Below are 20129 nucleotides of genomic sequence, written 5' to 3'. Positions count from 1 at the left end.
ATATGTTTTATATTGTTATTGGCTGGAGTTTGTTCCTATAAAATTCATATATTGAAGTCCTAACCCTCAGTACCTCAGAATTTTACTGTATTTGGTTGTAGGGTGAGGGAATGAAGGTAAAATGAAGCCACATGTTTGGGCCCAAATCCAGTATGACTCGTGTCTTTATAAGAAGAGATTAGAATATAGACAACACAGATGAGGGATGATCATGTGAGGACACAATGAGAAGGGAGCCATCTGCAAGCCAAGGAGAGAGACCTCCAAAGAAACCACACTTGCTGACTCAATGACCTGGGGTTTGTAATTTCCTGAACTGTGAGTAAACAAATCCCTGCTGTTTAACCTACCCAATTTGTGGTATTTTGCTATGGCAGCCCTCACGAAATTATACAACTATATTGCAATAATATTAATCTCTCTCAGTTACAAAAGATTTCTCTGCCATTAGATTCTTTTTGGCTGATTCCTTCAATAGCTCATCTACCGCCCCAACAGCTTTGAGTGCTTTGCTGTCATTGCATTGCCCTCTGCCAGTGTTATTAGTTGTGATCTTTAAGATACCGTACACCATGGAGACCCGGATCCACACACCATGGAGACGCGGATAAGGCAGGTATTTTGATATATATATATATATATCATTTAATATCTTCAACCTTGCGAGCTCACCTCTATTCTGTGAGATAGATAAAACATTATAATCTCACTATAAAGGAGAGGAAGCTGAGCCTTGGGACATCATTGAAGATTAGTTACATGACTGGTAAAGTGGCAGCATCAGGGTAGAATTATAATTTTAACTGCCAAACATAAATGATAACAAAAATAACACAAAATAAAATAAAATTTGTACTACATATAACATTTATCAACCGTTAATATATACTATGCATTTACTTTAAAAAGCAGAATCATTTGTGCAGTTCACCTGTTGTTATTAAGCATTTACAGAAATAGTTTCTTAAGCATTTTAGAATGAAAAATATAAAGAGTGATTAAGTCTATTTTATAGAAGAGGCCATTTTATAACCTGGCTTCGTGGTATATTGGCCTTTGGCTATAAGTCATGTTTGTTTTAGCACAGTTAACCTAGGTTTAACTCTTCAAGATGTGTTTACAATACAAAAATCTAATTTAAGGGAAATGACCTTACCATTTCAAATCTCTGGAACTAGTTGTTTCATGAACTCCAACCTGTGTGTGAAGCCACTGATATATATATTCCGTACTTCTTTCTAATTTTTCATGTGCCTTGGTATCCTTGCAGATAAATTCTTCTTCCTTAACTGAGAAAGGAATATGGACATTTTATTTGTTATTTAAAGAGATCAAATTTTGTCCAAACAATTCAGTTAGGGTAAAAACTTTATCGTAAGAAAGGGGGAAAATAACATAATGCATGGGATCTAAATCATCTGTAAGAAAAAAGTCAGTCACAAAGTAACTTTTCCTGCTTGAGTTTCAAACCCACGTACTTTGAAAAATAAAGAAAATGCCTTAATGCAACCAATATGTTTTAAGAGTTGTTTTGTTATTCTTATAATTAGAAGTTTAAAATAATTATTTTTGGTTGACAGTAGAATCTATCTATATATATAAAAGCCTAATATGCAAACTGTCCCCTCTGGAGTTCAACCATCCAGGAGTTCTTTCACTCGCTATGACGTGCACTGACCACCGGGGGGTGGCACGGAACAAAGGAAGGCCCCGGCTGGCAGCCAGCAGCACCTAGGGACCCTACCTGTACTGGGACTCTAGTTCTAATTTAAAAAGATCTATCTATGCACTATGATGTCCTTTTAGGCTTATTTTAAAGACCAATTGTTCTCATACTAGTTTTATGCATATGCAGAATTTATAAATATAATGAAGATATTTAAAACAAAATTTTAATTTTATTTAAAACTAAGCTTGGTTTGTGTAAGGTAATATAATATTTTAAGTTGGGAATACAATTTTTCTATCAGGATTATATGGCTTATGCCATAACTAGTGGCCTGGTGCACAAAATTTGTGCACTCGGGTGGGGTCCCTCAGCCCAGCCTGTGCCCTCTCACAGTCCAGGAGCCCTCACGGGATGTCTGACAGATGGCTTAGACCTGCTCCCCCCAGGAAGTGGGCCGAAGCTGTCCATTGGACATCCTTAGCACTGCTGCAGAGGTAGGAGAGGCTCCCACCACCGCCACTGCACTCGCCAGCCATGAGTCTGGCTTCTGGCTGAGCGGCACTGCCCCTGTATTGAGTGTCTGCCCCCTGGTGGTCAGTGTGCGTTATAGTGACCAGTTGTTCTGCCACTCAGTCAATTTGAATATTAGCCTTTTATTATATAGGATATTTACTTCAAAAAGGGGGGTGGGGAACATAACAATAAAAGTGCTTATGGAAAATATGAAGATGATAAATTATACTAGGTATGAATACCAAGGTAACAAGCATAAAAAATAAAATAGTTAAAAAAAGAAGACTCCAACTCTTACATTCAAATGTAAATTTTAATATATATATGTATATATAGTTGTATTTTTTTAATTATAGACATTGCTGCTATATTAATGCTATGCATTTCAGAGTTACAGTAAAGATCTGTTGATTTAGAGCCTTTATCCATGAATATGATTTTGGGGGCTGGTTTCTTTTTCAGGTGCCATAACAGTTTTGGGGGCTTAATAGTTTTAGACAACTGATTGACAGTAAACCAGAGAAATATACCTCTTGAAAACTAACTTATAATAATCAAACTCACAAGAATGCTATAATTAAAAATCTGTTATTTAAACTGTCAATTTATTAATTTGAACTATTCTTTTGCCATAGATCATCAGCTAAAAATCAGAATGCTCATTTCTCAAACCTCTTAGTATTCATGGATCTTACGTTTCCAAAATGGCCACACCCTTGCATCCTGGGCTGAAACTAACCCACCCATATTTGATATGTTGGAGGCACATATACTTTACATACAAGGCTTACCCACTAAATCCATGACCTGTCACCATTTTGGTAAATGGCCTTATAGGTAGATGTACAGAAACTATAAAAGAGACTCAAAGAGAGGAAAGACTTGGTGTTACCACACCCAGTTAGCACAGAATTAAGTCTCTTCTCCAGCAGAGTCCCAGACTTTTCTATGCTTTTCTTGGTGGACCAGGTCAGATTTTGGAACCATGAGTGCAGTGACAGAGAATAGTGGGGACTCGGTGACCCTGTTAATGAAACAAGTCCACAGCTATAACCTTATTCTTATTATTCAGAGAATCCTTTTGTAACAAGTGTACTTTTAGTTAAAAATAACAATTATCTATGGCTTCCTGCTTTTAAAAACAGTGACACATACTGATAGTCACTTTTTTAAGTAGTCATTTTGGAAAGTGTTCCTCAACTGTGCAATAACACTCTACACATATTAAGCGGTTTTTACATCAGAACTCAACCAAGATTCTAGACAACTATTCCCAAGTAAAGATGAGACATTTCACTGTAAGGGTCCCATTCAAATGAACCATTTTAACCATAAGGAACAGATTGGTAGATTGGCACAGCTCAGTGTTAGAAACAGAACAAACACAGTGATGAAGTTGGCTGAATGAACTCAAAGATACTGCAATTCAGAAGCTGCGGGAAGTTGGCTAACCCATTTCAGGACCACTTCTGCCACTGAGAAGAAAAAACTAAGGTTTACTCATTGAAACTTGCAGAAGAAGTCCTGTTTTTTTTGCAACTGGGGTACGAAGAATAGTAGTGACCTGGGTTACTTAACAGAGTTCTAATTTAGCCAGGCTGCCCAATGAGTATTTCCTTTCAGTTTACAGAAGCATCATTTTGCCTGAAGAAAGTGAGACCTTTACCTACTGTGCTATCCTACTTCTCTGGGACTTGCTTCACTAACCTCTTATATCATCAGCCTAAGAAAAATGTCTTCCTTTGATTCCTGCTCTCCCCTAATTACTACTGTCTATATAGGCCCCTTTATTTCAGAACACAAATTTGATTGCTTTTATTTAAACAAATTGTTAAACTTTTAAATTATAAAAATAATGTAGTCTCACTATTGACACTTTAAGAAATAAATAAAAGAATCTACACTAATAAAAGAGAAAAAATGGTAATTGGCATATGACGCTACCCTTTTCATTGGCTAATCAGGGCTATATGCAAATTAACTGCCAACTAAGATTGGCAGTTAACTGCCAACAAGATGGCGGTTAATTTGCATATGTAGGCACAATGCAGGGAGGCGAAAGGGAAAGCAGGAAGAAGCCCCCTGCCACTGACAGTGATAGGAAACCCAGGGGGGAGCTAAGAGCTGGGGGGCCCTGCCTCCCAGGCATGATCAGAGAATCAGGTGCCTTTTCTGCTCTGGCCAGTGATAGCAGGAAGTAGGGGTGGAGCCAGCGATGGGAGCTGGGCAAAGTCAAAGCTGGCAGTCCCAGGAGCTAGGGGTCCCTTGCCTGGGCCTAAAGCGAAGCCCACGATCATAGGGCCGCTGCAGCTGCGGGTCCCCGCTGCCCGGGCGGGACGCCTCAGCCAGAGGCGTCCTGCAGGGGCAGGGGCGGAGCCCGCGTGATCGCGGCGCCCCCCCGCTGCCACTGCAGGTCCCCGCTGCCACTGCAGGTCCCTGCTGCCCGGGCCAGACACCTCGGCCAGAGGCGTTAGGCCTGGGCAGGGGTGGAGCCTGCAACCGCGGGGAACTGGGGGTCCCCTGCCCAGGCCTGAATCCTGGGCCAGAGGCATCAGGCCTGGGCTGAGGGCAGAACCAGTGATGGGGGGAAATGAGGGTCCCCATAATGCAAGGGGCCAATCCTGCAATTGGAGGTTGATGGGGGTCAATGCCTGAGGGCTCCCAGTATGTGAGAGGGGGCAGGCTGGGCTGAGGGACACTCCCCACACACACACCCAGTGCACGAATTTCGTGCACCAGGCCCCTAGTTAAAAATAAAGGAAAATCCACAAAAATCCCACTCTCCAAAAACAACCACTGGATAATGTTTTTAAGGCATTTCCTTGTAGTTTTCTCATAAAATTGCTTTGTTTGTCTTTTGTATATATACAGCCTACCTTTCAGTTAGTACTGTAACAAATGTATTCCATGAAATGTAAATCTCACTCTGAACATACTATTAGTGGTTTTACACTATGATGCACAAATTTGTTACAGAGGTTTGTAATTATCCTATTTAGTTAATTTATTTGATCAGGTGGAATTAAAGACTTGTCTAAAACTATCAATATTTTGAAGAACTCAAAATAATCTATATTATTAAATAGTTTTAAAAGCTTTAATCAATTTACCACATAACTATATGAGGTTTCTCAATTCACTGAACCCCTGGTCAACATAATAATATTACATATTTAAAGTTGTTGATATTTGACAAAAATATCATATAATATTATCTAGTTTACATGTCTTTGTGGCTAGTGAAATTTTGCATACTTAATATGATTATTTATTAATTATAGGTCATATAGTATAAAATATCTTTCTGTTCTCCCCAATAATCTACTGAATCTTAGTACTGAATTTATGTTTTAGTTTTCAATTGACTACTTGTGATCCTTTATCTGTTATCACTGGTGCAAATATTTTCTTCTGCCCATTATTTGATTTTAGTTTTCATTCTACTTTCAAAAGGGGATTTTTTTCTTCTTTAGGAAAACACATTTCTTTATTTGTTAAATATCTTCTAAACTACAAGCCATTTCCTCCTTATAATTTATAAATTTGTGCCTCTCAATTCAGTAAACTTCTAAAATGAGATATAAAATTTCAGGGACAAATTCTACAATCTTCTAATACCTTGTATTGGTATTGGACACTAAAAGGTATTGGTTAACTTTTTTTGTAAGAGAAGTCCACTCTCTGTCTCTATTTCTTTAATTTCTCTTCCTTCCTTAATTGATTGCAATCTGGTTTTATGAAATTGAAATTGTCCTTACTCAGAAGGCTTTAAATTGTCTTCTCTGACAAGCACATATATTCTTTACCTTCATTGACCTCTTTGCTAAATTCAACTATGCAGGCCATTTACTTTGTCTTAAAACTCGCTTCTCAGAAGGACTCTGCAACAGCCAAACTTTGAGTGCTCCTCTCAGGCTCCTTCAAAGATTCCTAGATGATGGTGCTCCCACTCTACAAGTACTTAAGAGACCACATTCTCTACTCTGTGCCTGGCACTGTGCTGGCTTCTGAGGAAGGTCAGCTAGGGAGACATTCTATATTATCTCATGAGGCTGGCAGCCTAGAAGACTAGGTATCACCAACCTGTATCTTATTTATATTTTCATATCCAGCTGAATTTCAGAATCGCAACTTAGTTTTACCATTATCAGCCCACTAAGTCTGTTTTCCTCCTGAATTCCCAAGGCATCCAGGCCAGATATCCTGCAGTCAACCCTGGCTGCTCATTTCTTAAGTACCAACATCCAATCAGAAACTTGCTCTAATTCATCTGCTGTGCATCACACTCATGCCTGGCTCCTCCTTTCCATCTCTACTGGCCCCGTTTTATTTAGGTGTACTTTTTTTTTTAACAGGAATGAATGTGTAATGACATAATATCTGTCACAATAAGAGAGACACCCCTCCTCCTAAGGCCAATACTCTCAACTATGCCCTGAATCCCAAGTATTCATATAATTTAGGATTCATTGCTATTATTTAAGATTCATGGTATTTTCTTTCTTTTGCCTCTCAGAAATGGCTTTATATCTTCCTCTCCTCTCTCATCATCCCTAATCAGATGAACTTTTTGAAATAGTAGATAGTCCAGTCTCTGATGACTCATTGCCATTCATGCTCCAGCCCACTGCAATATGGATTCTCCCCACACCATTCCACTGCAGGTGTTCACACTGAGATCACTAATACTGCTAAGTCTTTGGGACTGTTTGAAGTTCTTATCTTGCTGCCTCCTCTATAATATTATATACTGTTGTTCACTCCTTCATTTTTAAAGGTTTATTTCCTTTGGATTTTGTTTCAGACACTCTCCATGTTTTCTTCTGATTTCTGTCTTAATCTAAGTCTCATTCAAGGATTCCTCTTTCATTTCCATTCCTTCCAATTTTAGGATTCTTCTTTGGGGTCCCATCCTGGCTCCATCTTATTCTATTCCCTGTATGAGGACATTCATTTAATTTCTTCAATCACTCTCCCTATTGCCTTCTGAGATCTATTTATCCATAACCTCTCTATTTAGTAGATATGCCCAGATAATTTCAAGTGCATATGTAAAAAGACTGAAGCCATGCATTAAACCACCTTTTCCAAGTTGCTACCACACTACCACCATTGTCAATGTACAACTCAGAAGCCAGAATGTTGCACTGAAACAGCATTCTACCTCCTAACTGCATATTTTACCTCCTAAATTCTTTTCACTCTGTCAAATCTCTTGCATTCCCATTACCACTACTTTAACATTAATTCAGGCCACGATAATCTCCTCTGAATTACTGTAACAGCCTCTCTCTGGTCTATTTTCTATGGTCTTGTTCCTACATATACTATCTCCATACACCAAATAGTCTTGCTAAAGTACAAATCAAATATGCTACTTCATAGATTAAACTCCTGGTTCTCCACTGCTTTTGGATAATGTGCAAATTTTTTTGTATAGAACACAAGCCTTGCATATACTTTTAAGAAATTCATGTGTTAGGTTCCTGCCTCAATCACCCAGATATAATTGTTCAAAATGATCTCTATCACCTATAAACTTTGTTCTTGGTATTATCCACTTTACCAACCATGTTCTTGCTTCAGGTCTTCAGATCTCAGCTTTAGAAATTATGTTCTTTGGGGTAAGCCCCTGAGCTTCCAACATTGCATTCCTTATTCAGTTTAGGTAAGAGATGTCCTCCAAAGGATCCTATAGATCCCAATAACATCTATTACATTGTATTCTACTTTCCTATTCAATGTGTCTGTTTCGGCTACTAGAGTATAAGCTATTTAAATGGGACATAGTAGTATGGTGCTCAATAAATATTGCTGAAGTAAAGGAATCATTGCCACAGTTGATTAATGTCCTCTCAGAGCCCTGAGAAAGGTAGAGTTGGAATTTAGAATTTTAGGGTGGATACAAACCTGTGCATTATGAAGGATACCCTATTATCTAAACTCTAGAGGCCCGGTGCATGAAATTCATGCACTCGGTGTGTGTGTGTGGCGGGGGTCCTCAGCCCGGCCTGAGCCCTCTCCTAGGGAGCAGGCCTAAGCCAGCAGTCAGACATCCTTAGCGCTGCTGCAGAGGCAGGAGAGGCTCCCGCCACTGCCACTGTGCTTGCCAGCAATGAGCCTGGCTTCTGGCTGAGCGGTGCTCCCCCTGTGGGAGTGCACTGACCACTAGGGGAAGCTCCTGTGTTGAGCAGGATCAGGCCAAAACTGTGTCTCCAACATCCCCCAAGGGGTCCCAGATTGCAAGAAGGTGCAGGCCAGGCTGACGGAACCCACTGGTGCACTATTGGGGCCAGGGAGGGACGCGGGAGGTTGGCCAGCTGGGGTGGGACCACGGGAGGGCTCCAGGGCATGTCCAGCCTGGCTTTCTATGGCTCCCAGGGTTGCACACGGGGGCCTGAATGGCGGCTCCCGGTGTCCCACCCTGCCTGCAGTATGCAAATTAGCTGCCATCTTTGTTTGTGGTTAATTTGCATGTCGTGCTGATCAGCCATGAATGGCTGCTGCCTGTGTCCCACCCTGTCTGCAGTATGCAAATTAGCTGCCATCTTTGTTTGTGGTTAATTTGCATGTCGTGCTGATCAGCCAATGGCAATGGCAGTGAAGGTGCAGTTAAATATCATGTTTGTCTATTATTAGGATGATTAGCTTAATTATTTTAATAGAAACTTCACCTCAATAGGTCAAATTAGATTTGAGTAAAAACTGACAACTAACGTGGCATCACCTGCATGGAGAGGAGACAGGGGGATTAGGGAAGTTTCTGTGCCGAGTCTTCTGCTGGAAAAACTCCAACTTCTCTCCTGGGAAAGGAAGACAACTGTGTCCCCGCTTTCCCAGCTCAGAACCCCTCACCCCATAGGGGGTGTGGCAGTGGAGACCTGCCACCTACCCTCCACCCCACCCAAGTTACATATGCCCCTCAAATCTGAGGCTGCCAGGGAGTTACATGCTGAAAATCTAACCCTACAACTTAAAGAACTAGAAAGAGATCAACAAGAAAAGCCCAGAGTGAGCAGAAGGAAGGAGATAATAAAGATCAGAGTGGAAATAAACTACATAGAGACCACAAAAACAATACAAAAGATCAATAAAACCAAGAGCTTGTTCTTTGAAAGGATAGACAAGATTGAACCTCTAGCTAGGCTCACCAAAAAACAAAGATAGAGGATCCAAATAAAAAAAAAAATCAGAAATGAAAGAGGTGAAGTTACAACAGACGTCACTTCCTTTCTTAATGCCTGTTTAGAAAGTCATTTCAATTTTTAAAAGATGGATGATTTAAAATGCTATCTTCCCTAGGTCATAGAAAACTTAGGAGAGCATTGTTGAGTAAAACTGGTTATTCAGGCTAAATGGAAATAAATATGTGTAGCCTGTTTCTATTATCTGCTGAGTGTTGTTATTGAATAAATGATTTAATGATGTTTCAAAAATCTGACAATTAAAGGTATTAAATTTAAAAAAATAACACAAAAAAACTTCTCTGTCATATAAGGCTTCTTTATACAATGTTCATAATGTATGCAACCCTAGAAAAAGTTGTTCAGCTTTAAAGAAGTTCACCAAAAGAAATAAATTCTTTTTTTAATGGAAATATTCCTTTCTTTATGAAAAGCAAAATAAGGCTTCATTAAACCCATATGCTTCAAATAAACCGGTTTTCTAAATTTTCAAATATAGCATAATATATACAGAGGGAGATTAAGATTCAATTGTCATTTGGGGCACACAAAAAGGGCTAATTATTTATATTTTTATACTTATGGCAATTTTCCCATGACTATTTTCTTTTCCTGTAATGGCTTTCCTTGGTAATATAATAATAAAATACTCTTAGTTTCATGGATAGAGATGAGTTCATTTCTTTACCAAAAGCTTTTGGAGGACATGGTTGCATGCTGAGCAAAATGCTTCATGTGATAGAAATATTTTTGGTAACTTTGATAAATGGCTGATTCTATGTATTTTATGCTGGAAATACTAAAAATGTGATTTACATTATAAAGTATAAGTGGTCCGTATGTGTTTATTAAAAGAAGTTATTGCATCATACCTCACAAATAAAGCACAAATAAAATTGGAGTTTGGCATAAATGTTACACTAATAGAATTTTAAATTCATTAACATTTGTATAAATACTTGTTGATAGGCTGTTTATGGCTTCTTCCTTAACCAATCCAACGTGTTGTTGGAATGTTGACAGCACTGGCATGTAACCAATAATTCTCTAAGAGCCATTTGTGTGTGACAAGCAACATCCCTATTCTTTTAAAATATATTAAATATATATGTAATTGATCACTAAGGAAAAATGACTTCATGAATAAAGAAAAGGATTGTTTGTACAAAAGTTTAAAAACAGAAATTTTGGGAATAGAGCCAAAGCTGTATGTAAGGGTGAAAGGCTAACTGCAGCACTAATCACTCCTTTCCATATTTCATTGTATTTTACGGCAGGAAGAGTAAAAAAAAAGTACTAGAATGAAAAATACTTGCTAGTCCCTGACATTTGAATTCATTTTCAAAATTCATCTGTTTGGGGGGTTGGGTAGTACATAGAGTGTATGAATGTTTTTTTTTTATGAAAGCAAAGAAAAATAAAAATGAGTTACTAAATTATATCTTAAAATATATGGATTCTGCAGACAGTAGACAGAACATTTAATATTATGGAGTTACTATATTTAAGTGAATCTCTATGGAATAACAAATATTCTTTTACAAAGTGGACGTTAGTGTACTTATCAATCAATTACAGTAAGTGTCTGTATTCAACTTATGTACAATTCTGAAAGCAAAAGTTTTGCTTTTGGTATTGTTCAGTTGATCTGTATCTCCTCATTTATATCTTTCTAGCAGAGTACCATATAACACATAAAGGTGGTTCTTTGGTTTCTACTGTGAGAGCTCAAGAATCACAAGTTGGTAAAGTCATAGAGATATTAACTTATAATATGTCTCCATATTTGTTGTTATCTAGGGCTAGAACGAGGGTAAGTTAAGTGGGACAAATGAAATACCTTAGGCACAAAATTTAAGGTGGTGACAAAAAAACTTCAATCATCAAATGAATATTATTTTAATGTAATATTTTAAAATAAAAATTTTAAAAATCTATGATTAAAAAATATCAAAGTTTTAAATGATGGGATCAGACAATGATGTGCCAAGACCTACTGAGCCTGAAGTAAAAGGGAAAATCAGTAATATTGATTCTTCTCTGCCATGGTATTGGCAGATTTACCCATTTTTAAGAAATACTAAGTGTAAATAGGGCATTGTTTTTAGAACTACCATTGCATAAAATTGCTTTCTACGGCTTCCGGTGAATCAGGCACAACACTTAATTTTCCATTAAAAGAGGCGCTGGAATCATGACATATGAGAAATTAATTACAGAATAAATTAACTTGGTCCTTAGAGAAAAGACTTCACCTTAGTCATCTTTCTATCTGCCTAGCAACAGACTTGAACAAAGTAAGTTGGCTTTTTCACTTATTAGCTGTGTAATGTTCAACGGTAAATTATTTACTTTCTCTCTGTCTCAGTTTTCTCCTCTTAAAATGTATATAATAATACATACTACTAATAATTGCCTAATATATATGAATTATTTAACAACTGCAGCCATTTTATTATTTTTTTAAAAAGTGAATTGAACTCTCCTATGCATAGGTTTGTGCTATCTAAATTGCCACACACAAGACTCCCCGACCCTGGAGATGAGACTATCTGCAGAAGTCTCTAAATCCAGACCCAGAACAAGGTTCTGGGGAGTCACTGGCAGGAGGGGAAGATTCCAGGATTAACCACAAAACTACACAGAACACTATTCTGGGGTTGAGTCTAGGAAGACCTCTTTATCAGAATTCTAAATCTGTAACAGGTATTTTTACATGTATTTTATTTCATATTATATAAGGATTTTACTGTGCCTTTAAGAAAGAAAAAATAAGAGATAAGAAGGGTATACAGTCCTAATTGATTTGAAGTTATTTCAAATAATTTTGAGCAATTGCTCAGGACTAACCATGACAGAGGTTCCATTGACATGATTCTCTCTCGTTTCACTTTCTCAATTTAATTAGTCTCAGAAAATATTCCTCTATCCAACTCAAACTCCCTCAGGGAGTGTTAATATAGTAGGTCATCCAAACTAGGGCCCACCTGATAGAATAATGCATGATGATGTAAGTAGGCTGACCTTTAAAATAATACAATCTTAGAAATTCTACTGCCTACTGTTTTTGGTTTGGGAGTTTTTTGTTTTTTGGTATAGTGTTAAGACTTTAGGTCCCTGACATATCGAATAGTTTTTACTCTTGGGTAAAAAAAAATCCATAATTCTATTCATTTGTGTACTAGTATTATTAATTGAAAGCCAAGTAGAGATTGTTAATTTCCTTACTAGTTTTATTTGAAAATAAGAAAGTGTTATTATATTGATACATTAATATAGAGGCTTGATTGAACAATTAAACATTTTAAAAATATTGTAATAATTTTTTATAGCTATAGCTCATGGCACATGTCTACACATTCATAATGCATTTCTTAATGTCCATTAATGTTTTGCACCTAATAATTTCTATATTTGTCAAACTTTAGAATATATATATGCTTCTGTTATAGACAGGAATAACATCATATGGAGTATTGAATGCATATTAATATCACTTGCATTATAAAAAGCAATAAATAAAAATAATTTTCCTTCAGACTTTGAGTGACAATATATTAGAGACTAATAAACCTGGTACCAAAATTATTGTATCTTTAGGTAATAATTTGAGAAAATATTCCCATAGCCTCCTGAAGATGTAAGAATTTTCATACTCCATTAGTGCAAAATTTTAATATATTATCTTTAAAAAGACAGAATTTTGCTTTATGTAGCAGAATTCATTTGTAAATGAATCAGGGTATCCATTTATGGATTTCACTTTTAATTGAAATGATAGGTAAAAACATTATGGATCCACTCACACTAGTAGAGAAAGAAGTCAGGATTTGGCATTATAGATTTTCCTATAAACAAAGTTAATTTCTAGCTGTAAAATATTTATATAAATATTGATTTGTAGAAGCTCTTTCATTTGTTTGGAGGAGAAATTGGGAGTGGAATTTTAAGCTTGAAGGGCCCTCAATTGGACAAGTCACCTCATTTATCAGAGACATTGTTTTGTTATCCATAACCATTAGAAAATAAAGCAATATATAGAATGCTTCATGTATTTGCATGTCATCCTTGTGCAGAAGCTATGCTATCTCCATATCCTTCCAATTTTAGCACTGCATCTGTGCTGCAAAAGTGAGCACTGGGAGCTTTTTAATTACTTGTATTTTATTGAGATATATACAATGCATGCAAAATATTGTATATGCCATGTGATTATATCAAGATTTATAAATATATTATAAATATACACATAATTATGGAAATTATATAAATTATTTTAAATAATTATCTATAATAATAAAAGCAAAATATTCTAATTAGACTGGACATCCTTTTGGATGTCCCTCCAGACGACCTTCCAGATGAAGCCGGGCTGCGGGGGAAGCCCGGGTCCCGTGTGCCAGAGGGAAGCTGGTGCTGGCAGCCAGAGGAAGGAAGGCCTACTCTTGCATGAATTTCGTGCATTGGGCCTCTAGTATAAATAAAATGTGCATAAATGTTTCATGTGACCTCTGATCATTAAAAAAAAAATAGAATGCTATTTTTCCAAAATATCTTACTTCTCTTAGGATAACCACTATGATGAAGTTTATAACCTTGACATTCTTGATTTCCTTTATAATCACCTATGTATTAAATATTATAGAATAGCTTTGTTTGCTTTAGAATCCTTAAGGAATTTTTAAGAACTGATTTAAGTCCAGTATATGTTAAAGTTTTGTGAATATCCTGTGTGTGCTTAAGGATAATGTACATCTTCCAGTTGTTGTGTCTTCTATATATGTCTTTTATGCAAATGTTATTAAATGGTTTATTAACCCATGTCCTTACTGAGTTTTTGAGTACTTGTTCTATAAATTACTAAGAAAGATACCTTAAAATTCCCCCAATGTAGTTTGGAATTTTAAACCCTCTTGGTACTTCTTTCATTTTTGCCTTATGTTATTATTTTTTTAATTAATAACAATTCATTTTAGAGCAGCTTTAAGATTAAAACAAAATTAGGAGGAAGGTATAAAAATTTTTTCATATACTCCCTGCCCCTACTCAACCAAAGCCTCCCCCATTATTAACATATTTCCCTCCCCCACCCAGTTATACATTTGTTACGATCTGAGAACTTACACTGAGACATCATAATTACTGAAAGTCCACAGTGTGCATTATGGTTTATTTTTGGTACCATGGATTTTATGAGTTTGCACAAATGTATAATGACATGTATCCATCATTATGGTATCATACTGCTCTGAAAATCCTCTGCTCTCTGTCTCTTCATCTCTTCTCCCCTGCCCCGACCCCTAGCAATACTGTCCTTTTTAATTGTCTCCATAGTTTTGCCTTTTAAAGAATGTTACATTGTTAGAATAATGCAGTATGTAGTCTTTTCAGATGGGCTTATTTCACTTAGTATTATGCATGTATGTCTTCCCCGTGTCTGACTTGATAGCTCGTCTGGTTTTAGTGTTGAATAATATCTCATTATCTGGATGTACTGCAGTTTATCCACTCATCAACTGAAGGGCATCTTGGTTATTTCCAAATTTTTTCAATTATGAACAAAGCTGCTATAAACATCTGCGTGCAGGTTTTTTTGTGTGGATGTAACTTTCTAATTCATATAGGTAAATAACATAGAGTGTAACTACTGGATGGTAAGAGTATGTACAGTTTTAAAAGAAAACTCAAAACTGTCTTCCAAAGTGCTATGGCATTTTGCATCCCCACCAGCAAGGAAGAGAGCTCTGTTGCTCTCCATCCTCACCAACACTTGGTATTGTCAGTGCTCTTGATTTAGGCCTTTCTCATGGGTGTGCAGTGGTATCTCACTGTAATGTGCATTTCCTTGATTAAATAAAATGTGGAGATTTTTTTTTCATAGGTTTATGTGTCATCTGTGTATCTTCTTTGGTGAAATGCCTGCTAATGTCTTTGGCCCATTTTTAAAAATCAATGTGCTTTCTTCTTGTGGATAATTTAGGAGTTCTTTGTATGTCTTGGGTAGCAGTCCTTTATCAGATACATGTTTTGCAGATATTTTTCTCCAAGTTTGTGGCTTGTCTTTTCATTCTCCTAACATTGTTTTTAACATAACAGGAATTTTTTTTTATTTTATTAAAACCTAACTTATAAATTATTTCATGCATTGTGCCTCTGGTATTATATCTAAAAAGTCAAAGCCATACACAAGTTATCTAGGTTTTTTCCCACTATTATCTAAGAATTTTAGAGTTCTGCATTTTACATTTAGTTCTGTGATCTGATTTGAGTTAATTTTTGTGAATGGTATAAGGCCTAGATTCAGTGATTTTTAAAATGTGGACGTTCCCTTATTCTACCAACCATCTGTTAAAAAGACTAGCTTTACTCAGTTGCATTACCTTTGCTTCTTTGTCAAAGATCAGTTGACCATATTTGTGTGAGTCTATTTCTGGGCTGTCCGTTCTGTTCCATTAATCTCTTCTCTATTCTTTTGCCAACATCACACTGTTTTGGTTACTGTAGCTTTATAGTAAGTGTTGAAGTTGAGTAGTGTCGATTCTTAGTAGGTGTTTTAAAAATGTAGAAAAATTTGTTATCTGCTAACTGGGTTATTTAATGATTTATATATAGTGTAAGTACTGATATATTTGAAAAAATTATATACATATATATCACCTTTTTTTGTGCTTTCTATTTGCCTGAATACACTATGTTCTTTTTCATTACTTCTTGGTTTCATTTTGAATTGAGTACTTCTTTTCTTGCTATTGTTTTCTTTCTACTAGTATGGAAATAATATTGTTTGCATATATTCATTTTAGTTTTTGCCCTGGAAATCATAACATATGTAGTTAATATAATTTAAATTAGTCAATCATTTTGTCATCCCAGAAAATATAATATTATAATATAAAATAATGTGAGTAATATATTAATATATCTATATTTTCATTGTGATACTTAATTTTATAAGACATTATCATTGCTATTCATATGTTATATTTTACCAAGATTATTTCTTATTTTTGAATTTTTTTTCACCCTTCTTTAAACCAGGATCTTTCATGTGAGATTTTCTTGTGAATAGGACTGTCCATTTAAATAAATTTCCTTAATATGCATCTGTTAGTAGTAAACTCAGTTTTTGTTATTATAAAAGTGTTTTGTGTTTTTTTGTCCTTATTCTGGTAAATTCCAGTTTGGCTATAACTTACATTTATACAACTATCCAATCATTGAAAAGACATTAGCTGTCAAACTTTTTTTCTCATTAGTTTAATATTTTTTTTCTATTGTGGCAATTTTATTCTGATGCATCTAGATGTAGATTTCTTTTAAAATTTATACTGCTTATGATTCACTCAACTTCTTGACTTTATGGATAAATATATTTCATCTAGTTCAGGAAATTTTTCACTCATTATATTATTGTATATTTCTGTTGCCTCATTTTATCTTAGCTATCTTCTTGGAACTCCAACTACACATAACTTAAACCTTCTATAACTTTTTCTATATATTTTCATGTCTTAAATTTTCCATATCTTTGCTTCTCTGCACTAAATTCTAGATAATATTTATAACATAATATCAACTTCATGATTTCTTCTGCTTTGACTGATCTTCAGGTAAAATCATTTTAGATATTAATTTCAATTACTTAATTCCTAAAATTTATATTCTGTTTTCTCAGATCTGTTCTCCCCCACAGATATTCTCAAGAAAGACTTTATTCCTTAAAATAAGTATTCTTATCGTATAATCAGTAACTAATAACAATTAATATAAATTATTTGTATATTTTTTCTGATATCTATTATTTGTCCTAGACTGACTCATGGTGTTTTATTTTATTATAAATTAAAATTTATTTTTCAATTCAGCCACATATGTAGAGTTGATTCTATCAAATTGGGGTAGTATCCCATATAATAAAGGTAATATGCAAATTGACTGTCACTCTAACACACAATATGGCCACACCCATGTTGTCAAAGATGGCTGCCCCCATGTGGCCACAAGATGGCCTGCAGAGGAGGGCAGTTGTGGGCGATCAGGCCAGCCGGGGAGGGCATTTAGGGGTAACCAGGCCAGCAGGGGAGGGCAGCTGGGGGTGACCAGGCCAGCAAGGGAGGGCACTTCAGGGCAACCTGGCCGGCAGGGGAGCAGTTAGACGTCAATCAGGCTGGCAGGGGAGTGGTTAGGAGGTGATCAGGCTGGCAGGCAGGTGAGCAGTTGGGAGCCAGCAGTCCTGAATTGTGCGAGGGATGTCCGACTGCCCATTACACGGGCAGTCGGACATCCCTCACATCCCTCAAGGGGTCCCAGATTGAAGAGGGTACAGGCTGGGCTGAGGGACCGTCCTCTCCCCCCCCCGCCAGTGCATGAATTCCGTGCACTGGGCCACTAGTATAACAATAACTTTATATTTTAAGATTGCTTTTTAAATTATATTCTGAATTTATTCTGGTCTCAGCATAAGAATATATCCATCACTCTTTATTTTCTCAAATGGAAGTTTGTATTATTTGTTAGCCCTACAACTTCTAAAGATTTTTCTGTCAAAATTTATTCATCTATCCCAATATCACAAAAATCATTTAGCCTCTCTTTGCCCAAAAGTATTTCTGCAGTTTAAGTTTTACTAATTTTTTCCTTTTTGTTTTTATTCTATGTACTCATTACAAGAACCTCTCCTAAAGGCTAGGGAATCATATACAACTGAGGGCTTCTCAATCTGTGTAGAAGAAATAGTAACCAAAGTTGGCTTTCAATTTATTTCACCATGTTGGGAACATATATTATCAAAACATTGTCTATCACATTAAAAATATGTTTTATTGATTTTTAGAGATAGAGGATGGGAGAGGGAGAGAGAGAGAGAAACATTGATAGGTTGTCTCCTACACACCCCCTACTGGGAATTAAGCCAGCAACCTGGGCATGTGCCCTGATGGAGAATTAAACCAGCCATTCCTTGGTGCATAGGAGGAGGCTCAACCAACTGAGCCACACCATCAAGGGATGCTTATCATTTTGAATAGCTTGGTTGTAGAGAGAGAACTGATATAAGAATCAGATAAATGGTTACTATCACTTTAAATCTTAGTTTCATGTATTGTAAAATGAGAACATGTCTTGTCAATCTGTGAGACAAACTCACAAAATCATTTGAGGACCTGGGGAAGAAGTCCTATAAATTAAAAAATATATATAATTTTCTGATTTATGGTGTCTACAGATCTTAGAAATGGCAATTTTGATTTTTGACCCAAAGTCTTTGTGATTTCAAAACTTTGGCTCTCTCTGCTATAAAAGATTATTTGATGTTTCCTGGGATATGTTTGGCTTGTGCTAATTCCCATTAATATCTGTTTTAAAATCATACCTACAGCCAGGCATATATGACATTATTACAGTCCTAAAAATTATGTTAGTGTTCCTCAAAACTACTAGATAGTTTATAAGCAATAATTGCACATGCATGATTCCTAATAGCATTCCACAAATCAACCAAAATATGGGATAAAATATACACAAGTTTAAAGAACAGTTTGTAAAGCAAGATGATTCATTATATAATTGCATGTACCTATTATTGGTAACTCACTTATTTATTAAGTTGTGAAATGAATGTTTTTCTATGTCGAAAAATTTATAGGCTTGAGATTTGACCACTTTCAGGTAGAAAGTTTGCCTAGCATTCTTTAAAACTCCTAGGTCAGGGGGAAGGGGCTTTAATATTCACAGCACAGTAAGAGCATGAACATGAGCATATTTGTATTGGTTTAGATACTGAGCTCATGAAAGGTTTTTGTCCCAAGCTTAGGGAGCTCAAATATTTTATAATTAACCTGACTTTTGTACTGATGAGAGAGTATTTTCTTTATTATATTGGACAGCAAGCAAATCTGCCCTATGCTTCAGAAGAGTCACTAGTTCTATCTTCTGGGGCTGTTTGCTTTATATTTTAAAAGATATCTGGAATGGAAAAGTAGTTAGTGCCACCCTCCCAGGATGTTCAAAAATGCAAGAAAATTGTCTCACCATACAATCCCCAAGTCAGTCTTGAATGTGAAACTCATGATCTACCTTTCCTTCCCTTCTATTAGAATTCAGAGTAAAGTAACTCTGTAGATATCGTTAATTTAACTAAAATATTATGTCCCATTTAGTGTCAGTGATATGAAGTGTTCAATTTGTAAAAAGAATTCTCTTTATAAAGGTGTTTTTCCCCCTAATTTGAAAAGCATAGTAATAAAAAAAAAACGAAGCCAAAGCACTTACATTTTAAGTTTAAAAGATACAAAAAAAGAAGTCAATAAGTTCCATCTTTAGGTCAAAATATGCTGTTTTATAATTCTACTGTAGCACAGAAACATATGGAGATAAAGTTATTTTTAGTCTTTCAGTGAGCATAGGTAAGAAATATGCTTAAATAGTCTTAAGTATATGTGTTATGCAAATGTGTATAAAAAGCTATTTTTGAGAAAGTATTAACCATAGAAAAAGTACAGAGTTAGAGAACACTGGAGTTTCTCAGCCATAATTTCCTATGGCTACAATACTTATTGTGCTTATTCATTCCCACAACTTAACAACTATATAGTAGAAATTTACAAATTCCTCTGTGGCCAAATGTGGAAAATTTTGTTCAAAATTCTTGCTTATTTTCCAAAAGTTATTCACAAGGAAAAGTAAAGTCTGTGTTCTTTATTACACATGGTATATTAAGAACCTTTAAAAAAGTCACTCATTCCCATATTCAGAAATACAACATT

At 35.9% G+C, this 20129-nt stretch overlaps 1 protein-coding gene across 1 annotated transcript in view; it reads right to left on the bottom strand.

Moving 5' to 3' along the window:
• The window catches only part of LRRIQ1 (leucine-rich repeats and IQ motif containing 1), a 231251-nt gene that overhangs the window by 10303 nt on the left and 200819 nt on the right, over positions 1-20129 (bottom strand). The window contains exon 23 of the mRNA XM_015571113.1: positions 1157-1289. Within this exon, the coding sequence (XP_015426599.1) occupies positions 1157-1289 (133 nt within the window). The remainder of the gene's footprint in view (positions 1-1156; positions 1290-20129) is intronic.

Source organism: Myotis davidii, unplaced genomic scaffold (genome assembly GCF_000327345.1).
Source record: "Myotis davidii unplaced genomic scaffold, ASM32734v1 scaffold26, whole genome shotgun sequence".
NCBI classification, from domain to species: domain Eukaryota; kingdom Metazoa; phylum Chordata; class Mammalia; order Chiroptera; family Vespertilionidae; genus Myotis; species Myotis davidii.
This window is presented reverse-complemented; position numbering and strand designations above follow the sequence as displayed.